We start from the raw sequence: 24,785 nt of genomic DNA on the forward strand, positions 1-24,785 counted from the left end.
TGCACAGTTAAGATCAATTATTCTCGCTTTGCAGTTTTAAGTCTATGATATCTATTCACCTGGGGCTTCCATTTACTGACAATCCAGATACATCCTCATAGACCATATAGCCTCGTTCCTAGAGGGCGTCGGCCATCATATGTCGAATCTTATGGTGTCGACTATTCCTTAAAACATCTCTGAACGGACAAGCACCCAGGAAATGGGCAAGAGTTTCCTGTGGCAATGTTAGCTGTCATCTTGATAGCTTCCTGCCATTGCGAACATGAAAGACCATGGTGATACAATATTTGCTTATTAGCTAGTGTGCATTCTTGAAATAATGTGACACACTCACCCTAATAGGGCACCTCATTCAAATACAAAAAAAAATTTTGCAATTCAGTACGTATATTTCTTGTACTGTATCAGGAAATTTAGTGCGAGTGTTGATAATTAGGTCAATAAAAATGTACTTGACATGTTTTTGATATTTCTTTTGAAAATGTAATCATGGTTCAGTACCGTATTTGCTTCAACAATGTAATTGGAAGTTTTCAACACCACTTTTGAACAACAACAACAACAAGATATTTTCTTGGTTTCTTCCTTATTAATCAGTCAGCCTATATCCTAAAATATATGATCATCATTATTATTATTATTCATTTTTACAATTTGCTTAACGTCGCACCGACATGGATAGGTCTTTTGGTGACAATGGGATAAAAAAGGATAGGAGTAGGAAAGAAGCAACCATGGCTTTAATTAAGGTACAGCCCCGGCATTTGCTTAGTGTGAAAATAGGAAACCACGGAAAACCATCTTCAGGTCTGCCGACAGTGGGGTTCAAACCTATCATCTCTCGAATGCAAGCTGATAGCTGCATGACCCAAATCGCGCAACAACTTACTCGTAGTAATATTATACCAATATAATGAGTACCATATTCTTATTATCACTGGGCACCAGAACTTCATTATACAGATGAAAGTTTGTTCTTTTGGGAATTACCATATTGAAGTTCAAGGAAAAAGCCTTAATTCTGAAGCTTAATTTCTGGTTCAGGCAGAAGCATTTCTATGTAAGAGGCATCTTTGTAAGCTTGATACATCATGTGGTGAGCAACAGTCTTGAAAAGTAAATTATAATTTCTACTACCTCCCACTTGCATATGCCATTAGCAGATCTCAGCTGATAGCATACAGTACATCAGAAAATGGTTTCTCCTCCCATATATATATTTTTTTTAATTCTGAAGATTCTGATGAAATGTCATCAGTAAGAGGAAAGTAAATATCACTGAACATTTAGCTGCTGTGATTATATAACTAGGCAGGTGATGAAACAAAATTTGAACCCTGAGCCCTGCTAGTCACGCAGAAACCACATCTCGTTCTAGCTTCTTCTTCCAAATTACGAAAAAATCACTTCACAATGTTCTCATAGTCGACTGAAAAAAACTTGATATTCAGCAAGAACTGACTGCTCAAAATATACAATATCTTCTGTACAAACATGACCTGTAGGTATTAAACATTGCAGCAAACTTATAATTAAAACGGAAACTCTTCACTGTTTTATATGTTCTTGAATATTATCAAATGCCTTACCAATTTCTCACAGTCAATAAGGTCCATGAATCCATCATCAATTGACTCGCACCCAGAGCTGGAAGATAGACTGCGGGACAGCGGAAGGACTTTACTCTGAGGTGAAGAAGGAAAGATCTCTTTTCTAGGAGACCTAAACGTATCCTTCTTGGGAGACAGGAAGATGTCTTTCCTAGGCGACTGGTCTACATAACATCGTCGGGGAGCTAACCCAAGTGGCTCTGTAAATCTAACAAGAAAAAACTCAATATTAAACTAGGGATAAATATATCAGGTTCAATATTTTGAAGCAACTGACAAAGGAAAAAAAAAGAAGGTAGAAACATAAATCACTGCTGGAAATTTTGTATGCAGGATGCTGGTTGAACACTTTCAAATGCCACTAAAAAGAGCCAGGATTGAAAAAATGCTGATACAGTGTTGCAATTCTATCCTATCTTTATATTCACTAAACTGTTAAAATGAAAATCGTGTTCAGTCCTAAAAACGCCCTGGCTTTAACTAGCATCTTACAGAACAAACTTGACTGTTAGCCTTTGTGTTTTTAAAATGTTATGATGATGGGTTTGAATTGAATTTTCTGAAACCAAATCAAGCAAACTTTTATTTTAGGCACATTCCTGTTATTTTCATTGTCTTGTTACTACAATTGAACTTGGATATGATGACATCCAAAGGGTCTGATAAATTATGTTATGAAAGAGTATTGCTGTAACAGAGAATTATGTAAGTCAACAAAAATCCTAGGGTTCCTATATAGGTATTTAGGAGGTTTCAATCCACAAGCTATAAGGTCAGCTTACCTTTGCACAGTTCGGCCCATACTGACGTACCTGCTTGGCATCCCACAACAGCGGAAAACATGAGCAAGCCACAGAGTACTGGGGGAACTATGAGAAATGGGCAACCAGTAACCAACCTTAAGATAGCAATAGTAAATCTTACGACCCTGACAGGAAATACCAATATAAATGGTCCGTTATTGGACATTATAAATTTTCCTGCTAACTCATTCTTGGTTGCCAGCGTTTCGCCCTCGTGTGCTAGGGTGGGCTCATCAGTTGGTACCTAGCACACCTACCAATACGCTGGCTAGTGCATACCGTGGAGGCCACTGCGCAGTGGCCTCCACGGTATGCACTAGCCAGCGTATTGGTAGGTGTGCTAGGTACCAACTGATGAGCCCACCCTAGCACACGAGGGCGAAACGCTGGCAACCAAGAATGAGTTAGCAGGAAAATTTATAATGTCCAATAACGGACCATTTATATTGGTATTATAAATTTACTCATTCAGGACAAATATTTCAGATTCCCTATGGGAATCAACATCTATATCACCTGACAGGAAAGGCGGAGGAAGTAGTAGATTTCATGAAGAAGGAGAAGGTGGAAATGATGGGCCTGAGAGAAGTGAAATGGAAAGGTAACGGAAGGAAGAAATTGAGGAAAGGATACACATTAAACTGGAGTGGTGGCCAATAGGCAATAAACGGAGTGGGACTAATCATTTTGAAGCAATTGGAGGAGTATGTTGAAGTGGTAGAATGTGTTAGTGACAGAATAATGATTAGACCAAAGATGAAGAATGAAGTGATGGACTTCATACAAGTGTATGCACCACAGACAAGAAACAGGGACGAAGATATTGAAGGATTCTTAGAGAAAGAAAGTAGAAATTTCAGGTATGGAAGTTGTTATTATGGGAGATCTGAATGCACAGGTCAGAAACGAGAGACAAAGAAAGGAAGAAGTCATTGGACCATATGGATAGGGGAAAAAGAATCTCAAAGGAGAGGAACTAGTGAACTTCTGTGAAAGGAATGGAATTACAAGACATGGGTGGGGTAACAGAAGAACAAAATCAGTAATTGACTACTTTTTGGTAGAAAGGACTAATCGCAGGAAATTGATGGATGAGACAGCTTTACCAGGAGAAACATTTGATGGGGACCATAGAGTTGTGGTGGCAAAATTAGTTGGGAAAAATGGAAAAACTAAAAGAGATAAGAGAAAGCAAAATAAAAGTATGGAAATTGAAAAACAAAACAGGAAGATTTTCAGGAGAGATTGAAGCAAGAAATCCCAGTTACTGGAAAAAAAAAAAAAAAAGATGAGGGAATTGTTAACACACCCAGAAGAAATAAAGAGAAGATGGAAGGAGTATTTTGATAAGCTATTGAATGTGAACAACTGTACAGGGGAGATGGAAGCAATACAGTGTGAGGACTTAACAGCAGAGGATGATATAACAATGCGGGAGGTGGAGTTAGCGGTACAGAAGATGAAGATGGGAAAAGCAACAAGGATGGATGAAATCAGTGTGGAAATGATAAAGCTGCTGTACCTGTTGGTATGCAATGGTTGTACCGACTATTAAAGTGTAAAGCCAAAGAAATATTAATGTTTATTTATTCCACCTATTCATCTTTTTTTTTTTCTTTCCCCACTAGCTTTGTGGAAACTCTTTCTGTCATCTTACTCCTTACAAGTCCATACAGCATCCTTCTACTGCCACTTCATTCTTACCAACTCTTCATTATGTATTGAATAGGTGGAATAAACAAACATTAATATTTCTTTGACTTTATTGTACAATTCAATATGGACCAAAGTATGAGAACTATAACATGTATGTGGAAACACAAATGTGTACCAGAAGACTGAAAAAAAGGGATAATTATACCAGTGTTTAAATCACACTTATATCGCAGGTAGTTAAAATACTGGAAAGAATATTAGAAGAATGAGATTGAAGGAGAGTTACAAGAACAAAAATGAGGCTTCAGGAGTGGAAGATCTAAAATGGACCCAATATTTAGCATGAGACAGCTGATGGAAAGGAACTGGGAATATGGAAAGGATCTGGTCATGACTTTCATAGATATAGAAAAAGCATACGATAGTGTACCCAAAGAGAAGATTAGGGAAACCATGGTTAAAAAGAGACTCAGAAGAGAAATGTTAGAAATGGTGTGAGCAATGTACAGGGTCTTTCATAAAGAATGAACTGATTTTGAAGGCTTATTGCGCCGTACCCAAGCCATGCAGCGGAACGAGTCGCATATCGTTACAAAGGGCGTGGCCTCACATTTCTATTAGTAGTTAGTAGAGTGCTCCGTGCCTTCCTCCACTCCCCAGACTCCATTCAACTTGCACAGCAGCAAGCTCACTCAATTGCCGTGCGAGTCTAACAATGGCAACACCTCAGCAAAAAGCGTTCTGTGTTGTTGCGTTCGCAAGGGCCGGGTCTGTGGTCACGGTGCAACACGAGTTCCGCACGAGATTTAATGATGACGCGTACAGGCCCTCCCCCAAGAACATCCGACGGTGATTCCAACAGTTGCAGGAAAGAGGATGTTTGTGTAAAGGAAAAAGCCCTGGTCAACTGCGAACAGCACAGTCAGAAGAAAATGTGAGGAGAATCCAACATGCGTTCACTCGGAGCCCCCGGAAATCCATATCTCAAGGTCGCTGTCAGCTTCAGGTGAGCAGTACCATTATCTGGCGTGTTCTAAAATGACGCCTCCACATGAAACTGTACAGACTTCAGGTGGTTCAAGCACTGAGATATATTGACAAGGGACAACGGACGGAATTCTGTGCTGTGATGCTGAACATGGAAAATGACGATGAAGACACCTTTACGTGCCTTATTTTTAGTGGCGAAGGAACCTTCCATATCAATGGCTGTGCCAATCGTCACAATGTTCGGATTTGGGGAACCGAACACCCACATGCTACAATCAACCACGAACGGAGTTCTCCCACGGTAAATATTTTTTATGCAGTCAGTAATGTAAGGGTTTGTGTCCCTTCTTCTTCAACACCAACACTGTCACAGAACAAAGCTATCTCGCAATGTCACGGACCTGGCTCTTCCCTTTGCTGCAAACACACTCGTGCGACTTCGTTTTCCAACAAGATGGAGCACTGCCCCATTGGAGCTTACCAGTGCAAGCATTTCTGAATGAAACAGTGCCTCAATGGTGGATTGGTCGACACACTGCTACGGACCGTGCTCTACTCGCATGGCCTCCTAGATCCCCAGACCTCACTTCTTGCAACTTCTTCCTGTGGGGTTACGTCAAGGACAAAGTTTATGTTCAGCCACTACCCACAACACTGGATGACCTTCAAGAGCGGATGACACATGATCAACTAAGTGGATTGTGATATGCTGCAATGCGTTTGGGAGGAATTGTCCTATCGCCTTGATGTAGTCCGTGCTGCTGGTGGTGGTCATATTGAACACTTGTAGGACTAAACTTGAAAATCAGTCAAATACATGTGTTTGAGATTTAATCTTGTACTACTGACTGTTGGGAAAATACAGCTTGATGAAATTGGTTCATTCTTTATGAAAGACCCTGTACAACAACTGTGTTAGCAGAGTACAGACCCCAGTGGGAAAAACCAAATGGTTTAGGAATAAGACTGTACTAAGATAGGGGAGTGTGCTGTCATGTCTTTTGTTTGTTATGGTCATGGACGAAATCGTAAAGGAAACAAAGGAAGCCTATGGATATAAAGAGATGAAGATACTGCTACTCGCAGATGATGTGATCTTGGGAAAGAACAGCAAAGAAGTGCAATAACAACTAGATGTGCTGAAAGAAAAAACTGAGAAGTATGTCATGAAAATCAGTACAGTGAAAAGCAAGACTATGGTGATGTCGAAGAGGGGAAAGGTAAGGAAAGAGCACTGTGAAAATTGGAAGTCACAGTCTGGAAATTGTGGACAGCTTTAAATACCTAGGAAGTGAATTAACGCAGGAGATTAGCTGGAGGGTACAGCAGAGTAATGCATTCCACCAAAGTGTAAGAAAACTTGTTCAGAGCAAAGAAGTACCAAGGAAAAGTAAAGAGATAATGTACAAAATGTAGTATGTACCCATACTGACTTACGCAGCTGAGACTTGAACTTTGACTAACAGGCAAGAGAGTAGAATTGAAGCCAGTGAGATGAAATTCCTAAGAAGTATGATAGGAAAGACAACGAAAGAGAGAGTGAGAAATGAAGATGTTAGGAAGCTGGGATAGGAAAGCTAAATGAGAGAGTTCAAAAGAATAAACTAAGGTGGTTTGGAGATGTAAAGAGGATGGAGAAGAATAGAATTCCAAGACAGATTCTGGAGGCAAAGTGCAAGGGCAAGAGACCAAGAGGAAGACCTAGAACAGGGCGCATTGAATCAGTGAAGAGCGGCATGTATGTATGTATGTATGTATGTATGCAGGGTATTCAGCCCAAGGGCTGGTTTGATCCTCTGCAGCTCCGCCAACAGCTGTCATAAATAGCCTAGGCGTCACTGAAGAGGCGTACTAGGGAAATGAGGAGTGAGGTAGTTTCCCCGTTGCTTTCCTCACTGAGCCAGCCGTTGCTATTTCATATCAGTCTGCCAAGCCCACTGAAATGCATGCACCAACCGACCCTATGAGCGATATTTTCACACCATTCATAACAGGGACTGGTTGCATAAGGAATTTGACCAGTTTATGATGGCTTTCCGATTATAATTCATAGAGGAACTATCTTTTACAAACATCGGACAATAAACGCTCTTCTCTCTTATACTATAGTAATACTCCGAAAAATTCAGCTAATATTATATATATGCTGAAATCTCTCAAGGTAGAACATTCAAAAAGTTTTTATATATTATATGAAGGTCAATACTCTAATTTTAATCAGTTGTGTAAATAGTCCAGACAGAAGATTTTACAAAAATTTATTGGCTACTGTAACTCTATACACAATCATGACATTTAACATCACCAGGTGATAGAAATACACAGAGCTGTACATAGATCAATTTTACCTTTTGTTCTGAACTTTATTATGATGTATATATGAGAGTTTTATACATTCAAATGTTTTATGTTTTGATGCAATTATGAATTGCTAGACTTTTAGGTTTATTTGTGTGTATATATGTAATTTACTCAACGTCCTTGTTTGCTTAACCTTAGGCTGATGACGACATAAAAAATGCCGAAACTGGTACCTAAAAATTAATAATAAAATGTGACATTTTAATTTATATCACATTTGAAGTTGTATTGAACAGGTGGAAAATCCTATACCTTTATCTTTGAATGTAAGGAATGGTTACTAGCATCACTCAAACCTCATCACTTTCATATTGTCAAAGCCAAGGATGAGACTGAGACAGGTCAATGGAAGTAACAAATTTGATGTAGCTCACACCAGAAGACATAGTGCACTGTAAACACTACATCTCGCCAACAAAGGCATAAGAGCGGCATGAGAAGATGAAATTTAGACTGGGACAAGATAGTGGAAGAGGAATGGTGGAAGGAAAGAGGACGATGGAGAAGTGCCATATATACCCCGACCCGGCAGGAGCTGGACAAGGGGAAATGATGACGATGATATACATGAGGCATGCCCTTTTAATGGGGTAAACAAAAGGACCCTCCCCATACATTGCAATGATAGGTATTCAAGATAGAAACAGCAATTGGGCATAACCTGGGCAATGTCAGAGAATGATTTAAAATGATCTGACGTCTGATCCTTTCACAACAGCCGTGGTGAAGAGTATGAATTTAATGTGTTTTTTTTTTTCCAGGGACCCCAGTTAACAATTATGTCTGTAAATATCAAGGAAATGTCTTCAGTAAAAGGAGAACTTTTGCAGAATCTATGTAAAATACATGGTTGTGATATACTTTGTGTTCAAGAAACACACCGAGACAGTAATCAGCGTCGTTCAAGAGTTACCGAATCAACGTTATGGTAGTGCAATTTCCGTTAAGCCTGGTATCGCTGTCCACTGACATTTAGTGGTGGGATGATAGTGTAGAGATTCTTACAGATGAGCTGAATCATTGTAGTGTTTCATCTGTGTATAAGCCACCCAGCAGTGTATTCCACTTCCAGACACCACAAAATTATGACAATAAGATTGTTCATGCCAAAGCAAATGTCCAAAGAAAAACTCGAGAGCTCAAGAATGCATGGTGGACAGCAAAGGCAAAAGATTTGCAATATCTAGCAGATAAAGATTCACGACAGTTCTTCCAAGCTACAAAAGCAGTTTATGGTCCCACCACCTTTGGGAGGAATCCCCTTTCGGCCAGCAATAACAGTACACTTTTAAAAGATCAATACTCCATCATGAATAGGTGGAAAGAGCATTTTGAAGACCTCTTGAACCAGGAATTGATTATTGATGAACAGGTTTATGATATATTAAAACAAGCTCCCATCAATGAAGCATCTGGCTGCCCGCCAACACTAGATGAAGTTAAGCATGCTGTCAAGCAAGCAAAGCGTCACAAAGCCTCAGCTCCTGATGGTATACCAGTGGAAGCTCTCAAAGAAGGAGGTGAGGAACTCATAAGACACATACATGAACTGACTGTCAAAATTTGGAACACTTAGGAAATGCCTCCTGATTTCAGAGACAGTCTGGTAGTTCCCATATTTAAGAAAGGGGATTGAACAAACTGCAATAAGTATCGGGGAATATCCTCACTGTCGTGCCTGGGAAAGCTTATTGCTCGAATCTTGGCAAATCGTATTGTACTCCTGGTGGAGAAAATACTTCCAGAAGGTCAGTATGGCTTCAGACCTTCTAGAAGAACCACAGATGTGATTTTCACTGCTCGTCAACTGCACGAAAAATGTAGAAAACAAAATAGACATCTTTATATTGCCTTTATTGATCTTACTAAGGCATTAGACTCTGTGAACCAAGAAGCTTTGTGGAAAATTTTAGCTCTATATGGTTTTCCGCAGAAATGTACTGCCATCCTGAAATTGCTCTACACTGATATGAAGGCAGCTGTCATTGGCAACGGCTGTATTGGAGAGCCATTCCATATCAATACCGGTGTTAAGCAAGCCTGTGTGATAGCCCCCACTTTGTTTTCCATGTATGTTGCCGCTGTCATGGAACTTGTCAGAGATGATCTCCCTCCAGGAATTCATATAACTTACAGGATGGATGGTAAACTTTTTAATTTGAGCCTTTTAAAGGCAGAAACTTGGACATCGTCTGCAGCATTAGTTGAGTTAGAGTATGCTGATGATAATGCTGTCGTAGCTCAGACACAAAAAGAGCTTGTAATAATCCTGAATGCTTTTTCTGCTGCGTACAAGATTGGACTCAAACTGAATACCAGTAAATCACAGATCCTATACCAACCAGCCCCTGGAGAAGGTCGCAGAGATATCAATGTCACAATTGATGGTGTGAGCCTTCAAGTTGTAAACACCTTCCCATACATTGGCAGCACCCTCTCATCAAGCGCAAATATAGATTCACAAAATCCAACACAGAATTAACTGTGCAGGAGCATCCTTTGCTAAGTTAAGAACTCAAGTTTTTGACAATCATGATGTCAATATCGCAACAAAGATTCTTGTGTACAATTCTGTTGTAGTTCCAACCTTACTCTCCGGATCTGAATCCTGCACATGCTACAGTCGACACCTTAAGAAGCTGGAACAATATATCAGCATTGCTTGAGGAGAATACTGCAAATAACTTGGCAAGATAGGCGCACAAATATCAGCGTTCTTGAAGAGGCACACACCACCAGTATAGAATCGGTGGTTTTAAGACGCCAGCTACGATGGACAGGGCACGTAGTTCGCATGCCCAATAATCGCATTCCCAAACAAGTGTTTTACTCTGAGCTATCAGTAGGTAAACACTGTGTAGGCAGTCAGAGGAGGCGATTTAAAGATGTAATCAAGGCCAACTTGAAGAGATGTGACAATGATGTTGATAACTGGGAGAATCTAGCCCTTGACCGTTCATCCTGGAGATCATTAGTCCAACATGGCACACTATCTTTTGAAGAAAACCACCAACGTACAGCGAATGACAAGAGGCAACGTAGCAAAGAAAGAGAAGTGCTGAGGAGAAATAGAAACAACATGACTGCTCCACCTGGGACTACCTGTCATCACTGTAGCAAATTGTGTAACTCCCGCATTGGACTGTATAGTCACCTCCGAACGCATAGATGAAGAGGCATCCTGCCTGGAAGGCAAACCTACTCGATTACGATGGAGAATATGAACATGAGGCAGTGCTGGAGTGGGAAGATCCTTATCAGCTACTCTTCATCCATGATGCCAAACTGCCTTCTTTTAATAGCTGACGATGGAAGCAATGGTATAACCCAGACCTAATTTTTGTCAGCAAAGGAATCATTCAGCAGTGTGTGAAGAGCATCAGCACCCCCCATACCATATTTGCAGCACAGACCAATCAAATGTCAGGTTAATGCAGCAGTACGTCCCATGGTCATACCTTTCCGCAAATGATTTAATTTCAAGAAAACTGAATGGATCCTGTTCACTACATGTTTCGAAGATGCTGTACCAGATATGCGTAACTCCACAGATGATTACGATCTGTTTGAGGAAGCTGTGAAGAAGAGCTCTAGACTATCAATTCCTGTTCCGTTTTCTGAATATATAGGGTGGTTGGAAACAACATGAACCAGGTATATGAGCATTAGAGGACTAGTCATACTGATAAATAATTTGAAAAAAATAATTAGATATCTTTGGCTGATGTCATTTTATGAGCTGCTTAAGTTAGCCAATCAGATCATTTCGTAAGCGAATTCAAATGGGCTTAGCAAGACAGTGTTGCTAAAACTGCACGTGGCTTAAGACTGGCTAGGAGCCATCTCGAGAAATCGGCATCAAACATAAGCAAAGTATACTGTAGCGTACTTGTTACGGAGCGGTCCTGTCAGCTCGGAGGTTTGTATTCAAATCCCTTCCCTGGTGAAGTTTTCTTTGACTACTGCTCTGAAGCCAGTCTTAACATGCATACAGATTTAGCAACACGGCCTTGCAAAGACGATTCAAATTCTCCCACAAAACCATCTGACTGGGTAAGGTCAGCAGTTCATAAAATGACAACGGTACACAACATTGAATTATATTTTTCATATTATTTATCAGTATGACCAACCTTCAATTGCTCACATACCTGGTTCACATTGTTTTTGACCACCCAGTATAGAATTATTTGACAAGACCCATTTGGAGAAAAGAAAAAAAGAAAAGTTCATTAGGGTTTGGCGTAGTCAACATCATTAGCTGCAAACAAACGAGAGCATTGGATTTCCACCCTCGAAGAACTGGATATGTTGAAGAGTTGCCAGAAAACTAGGGGACTCTTGAAGAGGGTTAATAATGACTTCACTAAAGCTCCGGTGCATGTCAACTTGTCCCCGGATGCTACTGCTCATCAGCTTTTGCCCAACAAAAATATCGGAGGGCGCATAAGCAGAGCGAAGTTGGAAAGACAATCCGACTAGTGACCTCACTACAGTAGAAGGAGCCATCAAGAAAGTCAAGACAGGCACACAACGGGTTTGGATGATATGAGAGTGGAGTAGATTCAGGGTGAAGAAGTGGGTTGTTTCTTTCTTCAATAACTGCCTAAGGAGTAAAACAAATATCAAAGGTTTGGAGAAAAACCTGAATAATTGCCATTTTGAAACCACGCAAAACTGCACCACATGCCAGGAGTTAGACGTTGATATCACTGTTGTGTCACCTCCATATCTGAGAGGATGCTACTTGAGCGCATGATTTCGAAGGTAGGACAACTTCTTATTCCTGAACAAGCAGATTTCAGACCGGGTAGGAAATATGTACGTAACAGTTCCTAAATCTCACCCAGTACGCTGAGGACGGATTCGAGATATGCATGTTAACAGGCGTAGCTTTCGCGGACCTCACTCCGGCATATGGTAAGGTGCACCACAAAACGTTGGTGTGCAAGCTTTACCACATAAAGGACTATGGTTTCACGAAGATCATTGAGACTCTCTGAAAGAAACGCATGGTTTTTCATCAAGTTCCAAGGAAGGAATAGTAGATGGAGACCAAAGAAGAGCTTCATTTATGCCAACAATCTTGCTTTGGCTGTTCAAGGCAATGATTTCCAGACTACTGAAAAGATAATGGTTTCCTCACTTGAAGAACTATCAACTTATTATATAAGAAAAACCAGTTAGTTCAAAACCCTGCTAAGACCCAGGTGTGTGCATTTCATCTTAGGAATTGGGAAGCTAACAGGTAATTGATTGTGGAGTGGGAGGGAGGCAATTGGAGAATTGCTTTCTACCAAAGTACCTTGGAATCATGCTGGACCAGGCCCTAACATACAAGACACACTGCATGAATACTGGATAAAACTTCTCAGGACAGAACAATATCTTTCGTAAACTTTGCCTGACCAAGTGGGGTGCACATCCAACAGAACTGAGAACAACTACTTTAGTTCTCAGTTTCTCTGCAGTAGAATATGCAAGCCCTGTGTGGTTCAATTCAGCTCATACAAAGCAGTGGATATAGCTTTGAATGAAACCTGCAGAATAGTTACTGGGTGCCTGAAAGCAACCCCTACTGAGAAACTTTACTGCCTGACCGGCGTAACTCCCCCTGATATTCGGAGGGAAGTGGCGGTAAGATATGAGAGGACAAAGGCAGAGAAAAACAGGAGTCACCCGCTATTTGGACTTTGACCAAATTCTAACAGATTAAAATCAAGAAAGAGCTTCCTGTGTTGGGGATCTTGAACAACATATCTTCTTTTACTCTGTGAAGGAAGCATCTTTGCATGTGTTCAATTGATTATATATAGTCTCCATAAATAAAAAAGAGACTATTTTCATTAACCTCACTCTCCCATCATGATCACGATTCACACATTTTTTTTGTGCCAAAACCCGGGAATCAGGATATTCACGTCATGGAAGATTTAAGTTAAAAGATTTAAACTTTGAGGAGTCTTAACAAGTTTGTAAATAGTATAGTGCCACAGCAATGCGTCGTTATCAACAACAAGAGAGCATACTTCATCATGAGAGATAAGTTGCCAGCCAATATTAAATTTTATTTAGAACTCTTTATAGATGATTTTGCATTATATCTTGCATGTCTGAAGTAGCTGTAGATGACGACGATTGGGTAGAAACTTGATGCACTAAGAGGATTCTAACAAGGTTGAATTGACGCGTGGCACTATCTAGCGGACAACTGAGGGACTGCTTGCCCATCTGTCGACCTGCCAGATACCAATCAACTGTTAATTTCAAATCTAATTTCCAAACATATTACGGGGCTAGCATCACACTTTGCACTTCAACGTTCATGATTATGGCTCAATCTACGCAGCCAGACAAACTGAAACGAAAGCGCTCTACTTTCGCTTTTCTATGAAGGTAAGTAAATTTAACAATTCTTCACCAATTGACGAAGCAGACCACACTTTGGATCGACTGCAGGAAAGTTTTAAGAATTTAACTATTTTGGATGATACCATTCACAACCTGATTGCTGATGATGAATATTCAGGTCTGCGAAGAGTACATACAAAGTGCTAAGCATGCAATCTGCAATACCAATAAACTCTTAGCAGCAAATACGAAGCGTGTTTTTTAAGTAAGGTCCGTTTTGTTGTAGACACTAGTAGTTCGCGCGCATATTGCAACGAGCGCATGCGTCGTGTACTGGCATGCCTCAGGAACAACTGTGCTCAGTTTCAGCTCTGTAGCTAACTTGTACGATTCTGTTCTGTGCTTTCAAAATGTTTAAGACTATCAACTCGCCCGCCGCGTGTGAGGTTCGGTCAGTGATACGGTTTTTGTCAGCAAGGAACCTGTCTGCTGCAGAAATTCATCGACAGATCAGTGCTTTACAACACTGTTTCTGAACACCTAAAGTTTAGGAAACTGTGCTCCCGTTGGGTCCTGAAACTCCTAACAGAGGACCACAAAAACCAAAGATCTGAGTGTGCGATAAAGTTCTTGACTCATTATGACGAAGAAGGTGAGGGCTTCTTGAGTCAGATCGTAACTGGAGACGAAACATAGGTTTCGCATATCACGCCCGAATCGAAGCAACAGAGCATGGAATGGAGACACACACACTCGCCTGTAAAGGTGAAGGCCAAACAGACTCTGTCCCAGCGCAAAATCAAGGCGTCAGTGTTTTGGGATAGGCATGGTGTTTTGTTGGTTGATTTCATGCAACGAGGAACCACTATCAATGCAGAAGCATAATGCCAAACCCTGAGAAAGCTACGCAGAGTGATTCAATACAAAAGACGCGGCATGCTGACAAAGGGAATTCATTGTCCTTCTCCATGACAATGCAAGACCTCACACTGCAGGTCAGACCCGTGATTTATTGGACAGTTTTGGCTGGGAAGTTTTAGACCACCCACCCTACAGTCCTGATCTTGCACCGAGCAATTACCATCTGTTCCTCCACCTCAAACATCACCTCAGTGGCAACCATTACAATAACGATGACGTGAAAATGGCAGTGAATTCTTGGTTATCGGAGCAGGCGGCAAGTTTCTATGAAGAGGGTATTTTAAAATTGGTTACGAGGTATGATAAGTGTTTGAACAAACTTGGCAACTATGTCGAAAAATAGAGTGAAGTATGTACTTTCTGAAAATAAACTTACTTTTTTGAAATAACCTTTCATTGTGTACTTATTTTCAAACGGACCTTACTTAAAAAACATGCCTCATAACTTCCCTGATACACGAGATTTAAGTCCAAAGTCAGCTTCGCTTGACTCATCCACAGCCGCGCCTGAAGTTAAATTGCTGACTATCAGGTTAGAAACATTTACGGGGGACATTGAAGCATGGCCACATTTCTGGGAACAATTCCAGTCTTTGGTAGACAAAATCGAGACAGTATCCACTAATCAAAAAACATGTCTTTCTACAGGGATATTTGGACGGCAAAGCGAAATGTTTGGTTGACGGAATATCCCCCACAGGGGAAACATATGAACAGACTTTAAGGATTCTTCAATCACGTTATGGAGACAAAAATAGAATAATTCCGTCTCACTTACATTATCTCAAACACTTTCAGCCCACAATTTCACACAACCTGAAAGTTCTCGCTAGGAAAAAACGTGGAGGCATATGGAAGAATGCTAGGTATGAAACTCCTGCGTGCTTTTCCCAACGATCTTTGCCGCCATTGGCTTCATGCCAAAAGATTAGAATTAGAAGAGAGCAACATTTCACAACTAATGGAATTTCTTAATGACGAGGTTCAGAGTGCCTTGAACACTCAAAAGCTACGGAGGTATTTTTCTGTAACTACCGTTTGCATACAGACAGCAACCAATTTCAATATTAACGCCCGAGCAAGTAAGTCCAAATCTAACAACAATCGACCACCAAATTCATACTGTGTGTTACGTAAGAATTGCGACCACTGGGGCCAAGACTGTAAGGGAATGACGAACTTTAAGGAGAGAACTGACGAACTGAAGGCTACGAACAGACGTTTTCTATTGCTTAATCACGGACATAATGTACGACAATGTGTTAAATGAGGCAAGGCAAAATGCACAAAAAGTAAGAAACAACACGTTTCCATATGTGATAGCGGAAAAACTCTGCCTACCTCCGTAGGTAAAATTGAATCTACCCACCAAACCTCACATTCTTCAGACCACTTGAGTATGGATAATGGAACCAACTGGGAAAGTAAACTTACTCGACGCCTTCTAGACGCCAGAAGCCAGTCGAGTTTGATCAGCACATCCTTCACTGATTTAATCCAACTGACGGTTACTGAAAAAAGAAATCTTGTGGCGACTTCATTGAAGACATCATCTTGCATCACAAGTTACAAACAACATATAAGATTTGATATTACAGGATTTTCCGCTAACACCAACTACAAACTCTCGACCTTTGAAAGCAATAATACGTATTCATGCCATCCAGCAGTACCACACGACATGAATGCACTGGCATTGGTAGGTAAATTGAGACTAGCCAACCCGAAGGACTATTCATGTGAACTACCAATCAAAATTCTCATCGGTGCAGACCATTATTGGAATGTCGTGAAGACAGAACAACCAATTCGAGTAATGTCATCCTTAATGATCCTCCCAACAATATTTGGGCGAGTCCTCAGGCAGGAATAGATCAGACACAACAGTCAACCAACTTACAGTCCAGCACATTTCTATCCCTCTCCAACGAAATAATGACGAATAAAATTTCTCACATATCACACGATACCCTACAAACATTCTGGGAGCTGGAAATCATCGGTAACACAGAAAATCAAGAACGTGTATTCAACCAAAGACAGTGCCATTCTTCAAGTATTTCATGAATCTTACAGGAGTGAAGATGGCAGAAGAGTTGCAAAACTTCCCAGAGAGAAAGACATCCTACTCTCTAACAATCTATCCATGGCAAAGAGACGCTTCTATAGCCTGGAGAAGAAGATGAAGATAAATGAAGAATTTAAGATTATTTACCACCAACTGATGCTTAATTATATTTTGAATTCACAAGTAGAAATTGCTCCTGCAGAAGACACAAGTAAAGATATATTTTATTTACCCCATCAAGCTGTTAAGAAAGATACGAAAAGTAGCACTGAACTCAGAATCGTTTTTGATGCTCCCTCACAAGACGGGTTATCTATCCCTCTATGCTGCCTTGGAAACGGGACCAAACATACTACCAGAGATACTGCTAAAGCAAGTGTCTGTGACAGATGTCAGGCATTAATACAGTTGAATCTTCGTGACTATGACAGAAATTTGACTAATTCCTTTGGTAACGGATGGAGTTAAATAACGAAGGAAACTATTTCACAAAAGATGACATCATTTTACATGCTTTCCCTTTGGACTAACTAGCAGCCCGTTTTTATTATTAGCCACTCTACAAGAGGTAGCAGCACTGAAATCAGATATCCGAAGGCATCAGCCGTACTAGAGAAGTCGGCATTTATGGATGACTTCACAGCTGGTGAGGAAGGCGAGATCATTACGCTTTACTACGAACTCACTCCCTCTCTCGAAATGGGCCTCAAGTTCTATATCTCTGCGAGATGTATGGAAAGATGAAGGTCAGGGACTGTATGTCAGAGATGATTGTTTTAGGAGTGACCTGGAATACCATGGAAGAGTGCGTGGGTGAATGTGTGACTGATTGGTAGAGTGGAAGGAAGTATGCAAATACAGGAATGATCGAATGAATGATTAGCTAACTCGACAGACAGAATGAACGAGCAGTAGGAAATGATATATATATATATTTCTTGCACAGTACTGTAAGTATTTTGTAAACTATGTAAATCTATATATATATAAAATAAGAGTGTTGTCTGTACATTGCTCAGAATTTAAAAAGAATGGTTTTTATCAGTCGTGTCCACAGTAACAAGGAAATGTACTTTTTAATTTTCCGTAATTTCTGTCTGTCTGTATGTGTGTACACGCATCATGAGAAAACGGCTGAAGAGAACTTAATGAAAATCAGTGTTTAAAGTCGGGGAATAAGTCGCTACAATCTAGGCCAGGGCCTCTCAGGCTGCATGCGCCTGGTGCATGTACTGTGCATGGTGCAAAAGACGACTTGGCTTGGTTGACCAGAGTGCAGACCCCCACTCCTCGATTTGGAACAATAGCGCTGTCTCTCTCTTTCCCCACCCCTGTCTCGCTCGCTCCCCGTCTCCTTCTTCCTCGCTTGCTCCGTAGCCCTCCAAATCCGAGCCGAATTGAGCCGAGTAGCCCAGAGACAAAGCGTTGGTACGAGCCGAGCGGGACCGATGCACTGTGCACAGGAACTCTGCACCGCTGTCTGCACGCATGAGATTTTGGGCGTTTGAGAGGCCCTGATCTAGGCTATAAATAATTTTATCTACACTGAGTGAAATGGTAGTTTGGGGGAATGCCTAAAATTTAATTCTTGAATATTTATGTTATTACTGGTCGTATCGTAATGAAAATCGGTATGCAAAATGGGTAAATAAGTCACTACAATCTAGGTTATAAATAACTGTATTCATGCTGAGAAAAATTGTAGTTTAGGAGAAGGCCTACAATTTAATTCTCAAATATTTATGCTATTAGTGGTCGTATTGATAAATACTACATAACTAAAGTTATATAGCATTAAATTTCCGATCATTTATGCCTTATATATTGTTACCGTACCGGCCATGATCACAGAGATATTCATGAATTTGGATTTTTGTTAGTAAGTCCATATCAGCGCCGAGTCATGAGAAAATAGGTAAACAGAATTTAATGAAAATCGGTATGTGAAGATGGAGAATAAGGGACTACAGTCTATGCTATAAATAATTTTATAAGATGCCCTAATATCGCAGAGTCGAAAGTAAACTAAATGTGAAGGGCTACAATATAGAAAGCTCATCAAATTGATCAACAGTAACATTACAATGACCATTGTTTGTTGTGATGTGCTTTGTGTCTTCTGTTGTGACTCATATCCGATAGATAGGATTACTGCTGTGTACCTAGTATTTTTTTAGAATTTGCTTTACGTCACACCGAAACAGGTAGGTCTTATGGTGACGATGGGATAGGAAACGGCTAGGAGTGTGAAGGAAGCGTCCTTGACCTTATTAAGGTACCTCAGCATTTGCCTGGTGTGAAAATGGGAAACCAGGGAAACCACCTTCAGGGCTGCCGACAGTGGGGTTCAAATCCACTATCTCCTGAATGCAAGCTCACAGCTGCGTGCCCCTAATCATACAGCCAACCCGCCCGGTCGTACTGAGTGTAACAGCCTGCCTGAATATTGGCAGGAAGTGGCTGGAGAGTTATATTTCTTCTTCAGCATGCCATTCCTCTGGTTCATAAATTTTCTGATACTACTGGTATGTAACACACTGGTTCATCATAGCATTCGAGCTCTTCAATCCCTACTATCAAGCACAGATTGGAATGAGCAGTGTGCATATTTAATGGAATAAAGGCAAAGGAGTGTTCATGGGTGTCTGCGGCCTGGTCATTTCAGCTCTGGAACTTTGGACTGTTAGATCGGCACTGCAGTACTGTTCGTTAAAAGTGAGAAAATGTGCAGTTTATAATTTGATTGAGTATTTTATATGATAACATTGCTTAATTGCTACATTCCTACTAACATTTTTGTAATGACCTATGTTGACTTCAGTAAGGAAAACCACAAAGTCAGTCTTTCTGAGAATCCCGTAGCGAAGCACGGGTACATCCGCTAGTATTGTAAATAAGATCTAATCTTAAGATAGGTCTAGGGAACATTTTATATGTACATAGGGGCTCACCCTTTTTCTCTAGACCTTCCATATTTCTGTACAGAAATGTAGTGAATAAATAATACTAATACTAATATTTACTGATCAGTCTGATATCACTAAGATCCTATTAGAAAAACCTGGAATGAAGTAGAACGTTCCCAATGCAACATCCAAATTTTACGGTCCTCTTGGTTTCTTTGCAAAGTCTCCATAATTGCTAAAATTCTCTTTCACGACATCCTCAATGTCTCTACCACTTTAAACATATCACCAGCAACTGCGCGCCGAGACCTGTGGCAAAGTTCATCACAACACCTTTCAGAGTGGATGGTACCTTATGAACCTCCATCTCCTGGACATCAACTCATCTGGGCTAATTGGAGGTCACTTAATCATTTGAGGACTCATACTCAAAGATCTATGGACAACCTCAAGAAGTGGGGGTATTTGGGAAAGCAGACAACACTTCGTGATTATAGGGAAAACACATTGCTGTCACAGATTCTTGGAGTAAGCTGTGCAACTAGGCCAGAGGATTCTGGAGGAATGAGTTGGAGCATTCTACTGGAAATCCAGCAGCAAAACTAAGACCAAAAAATAAAAAACTTCTTTGGCACTCTCAATATTAATTCACTTCTGAAAGTGGGAAAGTTGAAATAACTTGCTAAAGTTCTAAATGAACAGAAAATCTTAATACTTGTATTACAGGAAATGAGATACATAGATGATAGTACAATAGATTCAGAAAATTACTGATGATGATGTTTGTTGTTTAAAGAGGCCTTACGGCTAGGTCATCGGCCCCAGAAAATTACTGGATTTACAAAGGAAGACATGGAAGAACACCTCCACATCTTGGAACTGCCTCTGTAGTTAACAGAAATATAGAGGAATCTGTCATAAATTTTTGTTATTCTTTGTCTGATAGACTGTCTCTTCTAAATTAATATGTGGAAATAAAACTACACTCTGATCAACTTTCATGCTCCCATCAATGAAGATAACAAGAAAAAGCCAGATAAAGTAGAAGAAAATTGGGAACTCTTGGAAAACAAAATTCATAAAATCTCAAATGATGTCAAGGTGTTACTTGGTGCCTTTAGCACTCAAACTGGAAAAGAAAAAATATGTAGGAAGAATGTTGGAGACTTCCCAGCCAACAAGAGAATGACCAAGAATGGAATGCGACTACCTGAATTGTGCAACTTGAAATTAATGACTACCTATTTTAAAAAACTAAGCAGAAAACAGAAAACCCGGCAGTCCCCTAATCCAAACCTAGGACAATTCCAAATTGACCACGTAGCCATTTCTTCTAGGAACAAGAAAGAAATTCAGAAAGTAAAAGTGAAGAATGGAGCCAACACTGATAGTGACCATTACCTCATGACATATCAAAAGAAATTCATTCTACAAAATAGAGTCAAGAAAGAACAACTAGAGGACTTAGATGTGATGTTGAAAAAAATAAGAAACAATAAGGAGGTGAGCCTAAAATTTAAAGAAAGCCTAGGGAATAACCGTACAGAGAACTGGGATGACCTAAAAACCAAAACGCAGAACGCTGCTCAAGAACTGTGTCTTCTAAGAAACAAGAAGCACAGATGGCAGAACAAAGAATGTGAAGAAGCTATCACTGATAGACTGTAAGCATGGAAAAGATGGCATTCGTATCAATCTATTAAGAATTTTCAAAAATTTCAGATAATCAAAAGCAGAATTCCAAATCAACAATGATGAAGCCATTTTCCAAAATTATAAGGGTTGTCAAAAAAAAAAGTACGAAAATAGCTGATTTACCCAAATTGAGGAAGACTTCACTAAAATCAATATGAGAAACTTTCACAAAATATTTAAAGAGGAAATAAAGTATCAAGCGACCAGTCTCTGTTTTATGGATGCAAACCGAAACATTGGACTCAAAATCAAGACAACTTTTGGCAAGATATTTTAAAAAACTTCTGAACTGCAGTAAGCCTGAAGACAGGCTTACATTCAATCAACCTCAAATTAAAAATGGAGACGTGTCCCCTTTTTAACTGTGTCTTGGAAAAGGTATTGGGAGTATGGGAAGAAAAGTTCAAAGAAAGAGGAATTCACCATAAGGGTCGAAATTTAAAGGGGTACGTATAAACTGTTTGGCCTTCGCTGACGATATTGGAATCCTTTCTGAAAATATACAAATAGCACTTATCCAGGAAAGAAATTGCAGAGAAAGTTGGCCTACAGATATCTTTTGACCGATCGAGTTGGCCGTGCAGTTAGGGGTGCGCAACTGTGAGCTTGCATTCAGAAGATAGTGAGTTTGAACCCCATTGTCGGCAGCCGTGAATATGGTTCCATTTCCATTTTCACACCAGGCACTTCCACCAGGCCACAGCCACTTCCTTCCCACTCCCTAGCCCTTCCCTATCCCATTGCCGCCACAAGTCCTATCTGTATTGGTGCGACGCAAAGCAACTTGTAAAAAAAAAAAAAAAACTTTTGAGAAGACTAACTTTATGCCGAGAAAAATTTAAGTACTTCGGGGAAGTAATTTAATTTAATGGTCTAGACAAGGAAGGAAATAAATCAAAAGCAAGAAAATTGGAACAAGCTTACAAAATGACCAAGGATAACTAAGAAGAGTCTCTCCATCAAAACTAAAATCAGGCACTTCAAGACTGTAATTAAACCAGAATGTGTCTACAGAGTGTATGTTCTCCATGAAAATAGGAGAAACAGAAGGGAGCTAGAGAAAAAGGACAGAAAAATCCTAAGAAAAATCTCAGGCCCATTAAAGACTGAAAATGGAGAGTTCAGACACAGGAACGAACACCTCTACAAAAATAAAGAAACTGAAAGAATATCTGATACAATCAGGAAGAGGAGAGTTAAGTTCTTTCATCACATAATAAGGATGGATAATGCCAGACTCACAGAACTAATTTTTGACTAAGTTTACAAGAGTAAGAACAGCAATCAGTGGATGCAAAGTATAAAAAAAGGATACGGCAGGGATGGGAATAGCAGCAGATATAATACAGGACAGAACAACTTTTAGGAGACTGATACAAAATTTCAAGGGTTTCCTGGAGAAAAAAAAGAAGGAATGGAATAACATCTGCATGGAAGAGAGGAGGAAAAACACGGTGAACTAATGAAGAACTATTAGAAAGCATGAAAGGAAGCAGGAAACAAATGGAAATGAATGCATTGGGATATTTTACGTGGTCATACGATGACCAAAATCGAGAACAGAAGAATTATGTGATAAGGAAACACGGTTGGTATAAATTGCATTTTTCTAAAATCATTTCTAGTTTCAAGCGGCTAAAATGGAATAAAAGTTTATTTCTCCAAAATGTGCCACCCCCCATAATCGCCATCACTGCTACCACTGTATCAGTGAAAGTAGAGAGAAGTATAAGACTGTATTAGCTGACAACTGCCATTCCTTCATTTTTGATATTTTGAGGATGACTATGGTGGTGTACTGCAATGCTGACTAAGGTATGTTTGGTTAGTAATTTTCTTTAACTACAAGTTGGCCATGCAGTTTACCACGGAAGCAACCATGGCCTTAATTAAGGTACAGACCCAGCAATTACCTGGTGTGAAAATGAGAAACCACGGAAAACCATCTTCAGGCTGCTGGCAATGAGGTTCAAACCCACTATCTCGTGAGTGCAAGCTCACAGCTGCAGGCATGTGAGCTTGCCTGCAGCATCCAAAAGTAAATGACAGAAGAGAAGAGTAAGGAATTTGTCCAGACGCCATACCGCAATCACACCTTATGAATGTTCAAGTGACAATAGAGTTCTTAGAAATGTTTTGGTTCTTAAAAAATCCTAACCCAAACTGAGGTATAAAAATAAAATTATAAACGAGTTAGACGGATCAATGTTTGTCATCTTAAGGAGGCCTAAAAAAGACTTTCCTTATGAGGAATATGTTGATACCACAGAATACCTGACACTAGCAGAATGTTCAGTGATGGATTTGTTCAGTTCACCTATAAGTCATTCTTTAACAAAATAAGACAGTCTGCATATACAACACAGAAATTTCTCTACATGTTTTCAAAATAATATGGATGATAGAGGAAGGAATGAATTTACTGAACGCATCTCAAAAATAACTGGTACATCAGTAACATGACAATGCACAAAACAATACAAGTCCAAGAAAAAAGTTCCAATATCACTGAGTTAGGAATAAACTTAATTTAGCAAAATATGTTTTACCTAAACCCTGAATTTGCTTCATCCTTCTCCAGAAGACCTGTCCCATAGCCGCTGTCCTGAGAATTGGGATCATGATCTTCAAGAGGCTGTCGCTGTCGCAGTGGACTTGAGATCTGGCGAGTGGCTGTGAACTGAGGTACAAATATCTGAGCACACCACCACCATCAACAGCTTTAACCTCCTCAGTCCTGATGTCTCCTGTAGGAGACACTAACAATGTACTTTTGAAATTAGTGGTAGACAATCAAATAATTATTATAATAGTTTGGTACCACTGCGTGATATTAACAACAGTTGGCGCTATATTCTGAGAGTGAGTTGGACATCCTGGAGGTACTGACGAAGTGATGCCAACTGTTTGAAAATGGCGGTTTCTAGGAGGAAGGATGGAGCAGAAGTTCGTGCTGGTATGTAATTATTTTGTTGGCAATTTCTGTTCATAAGATCTGATTTCCACCAAATATTTAACTTAAGATACTGATAGTTATAAACACCATATTACTTTGGGGTTAGTCTTATCCTCTAGGCTAGAAACATTCACTTTTGTCTAGTGTATCCCGTAGGAGACATTAGGCCATAAGCTAGTACGGTTTGACTTTCATGAATGTAAGTTGTGTGTCTATCATTTGGTCCTCAACAATAACATACATTGAAGAATACGTCATTATAGGCAACAATAATTCCATCAACAGTAATAATAGTAATAATGGGCATGACTGAAGTTACAGAGGCAACAATAATTCCAATATTATTAGTACTGTTATGTTTGATATATTACTCCTTTCTTTACATTCTGAATCTGAGCAACAAATTATGCGATAGTTTGCCTATTAACTATACTTAATCCCCTTATTATTTTATAATTGTTATAT

At 39.9% G+C, this 24,785-nt stretch overlaps 1 protein-coding gene across 2 annotated transcripts in view; it reads right to left on the minus strand.

Annotated features, from left to right (window-relative positions):
- Positions 1–24,785, minus strand: part of LOC136857134 (M-phase inducer phosphatase) — a 441,034-nt gene that overhangs the window by 37,499 nt on the left and 378,750 nt on the right. For both annotated transcript variants that reach the window (XM_067135542.2, XM_067135543.2), the window contains 2 exons: positions 23,914–24,044; positions 1,593–1,821 (listed from right to left, as the gene is read on the minus strand). In XM_067135542.2, the coding sequence (XP_066991643.2) occupies positions 1,593–1,821; positions 23,914–24,044 (360 nt within the window). The remainder of the gene's footprint in view (positions 1–1,592; positions 1,822–23,913; positions 24,045–24,785) is intronic.

Source organism: Anabrus simplex, chromosome 1, assembly GCF_040414725.1.
Source record: "Anabrus simplex isolate iqAnaSimp1 chromosome 1, ASM4041472v1, whole genome shotgun sequence".
Taxonomy (NCBI): domain Eukaryota; kingdom Metazoa; phylum Arthropoda; class Insecta; order Orthoptera; family Tettigoniidae; genus Anabrus; species Anabrus simplex.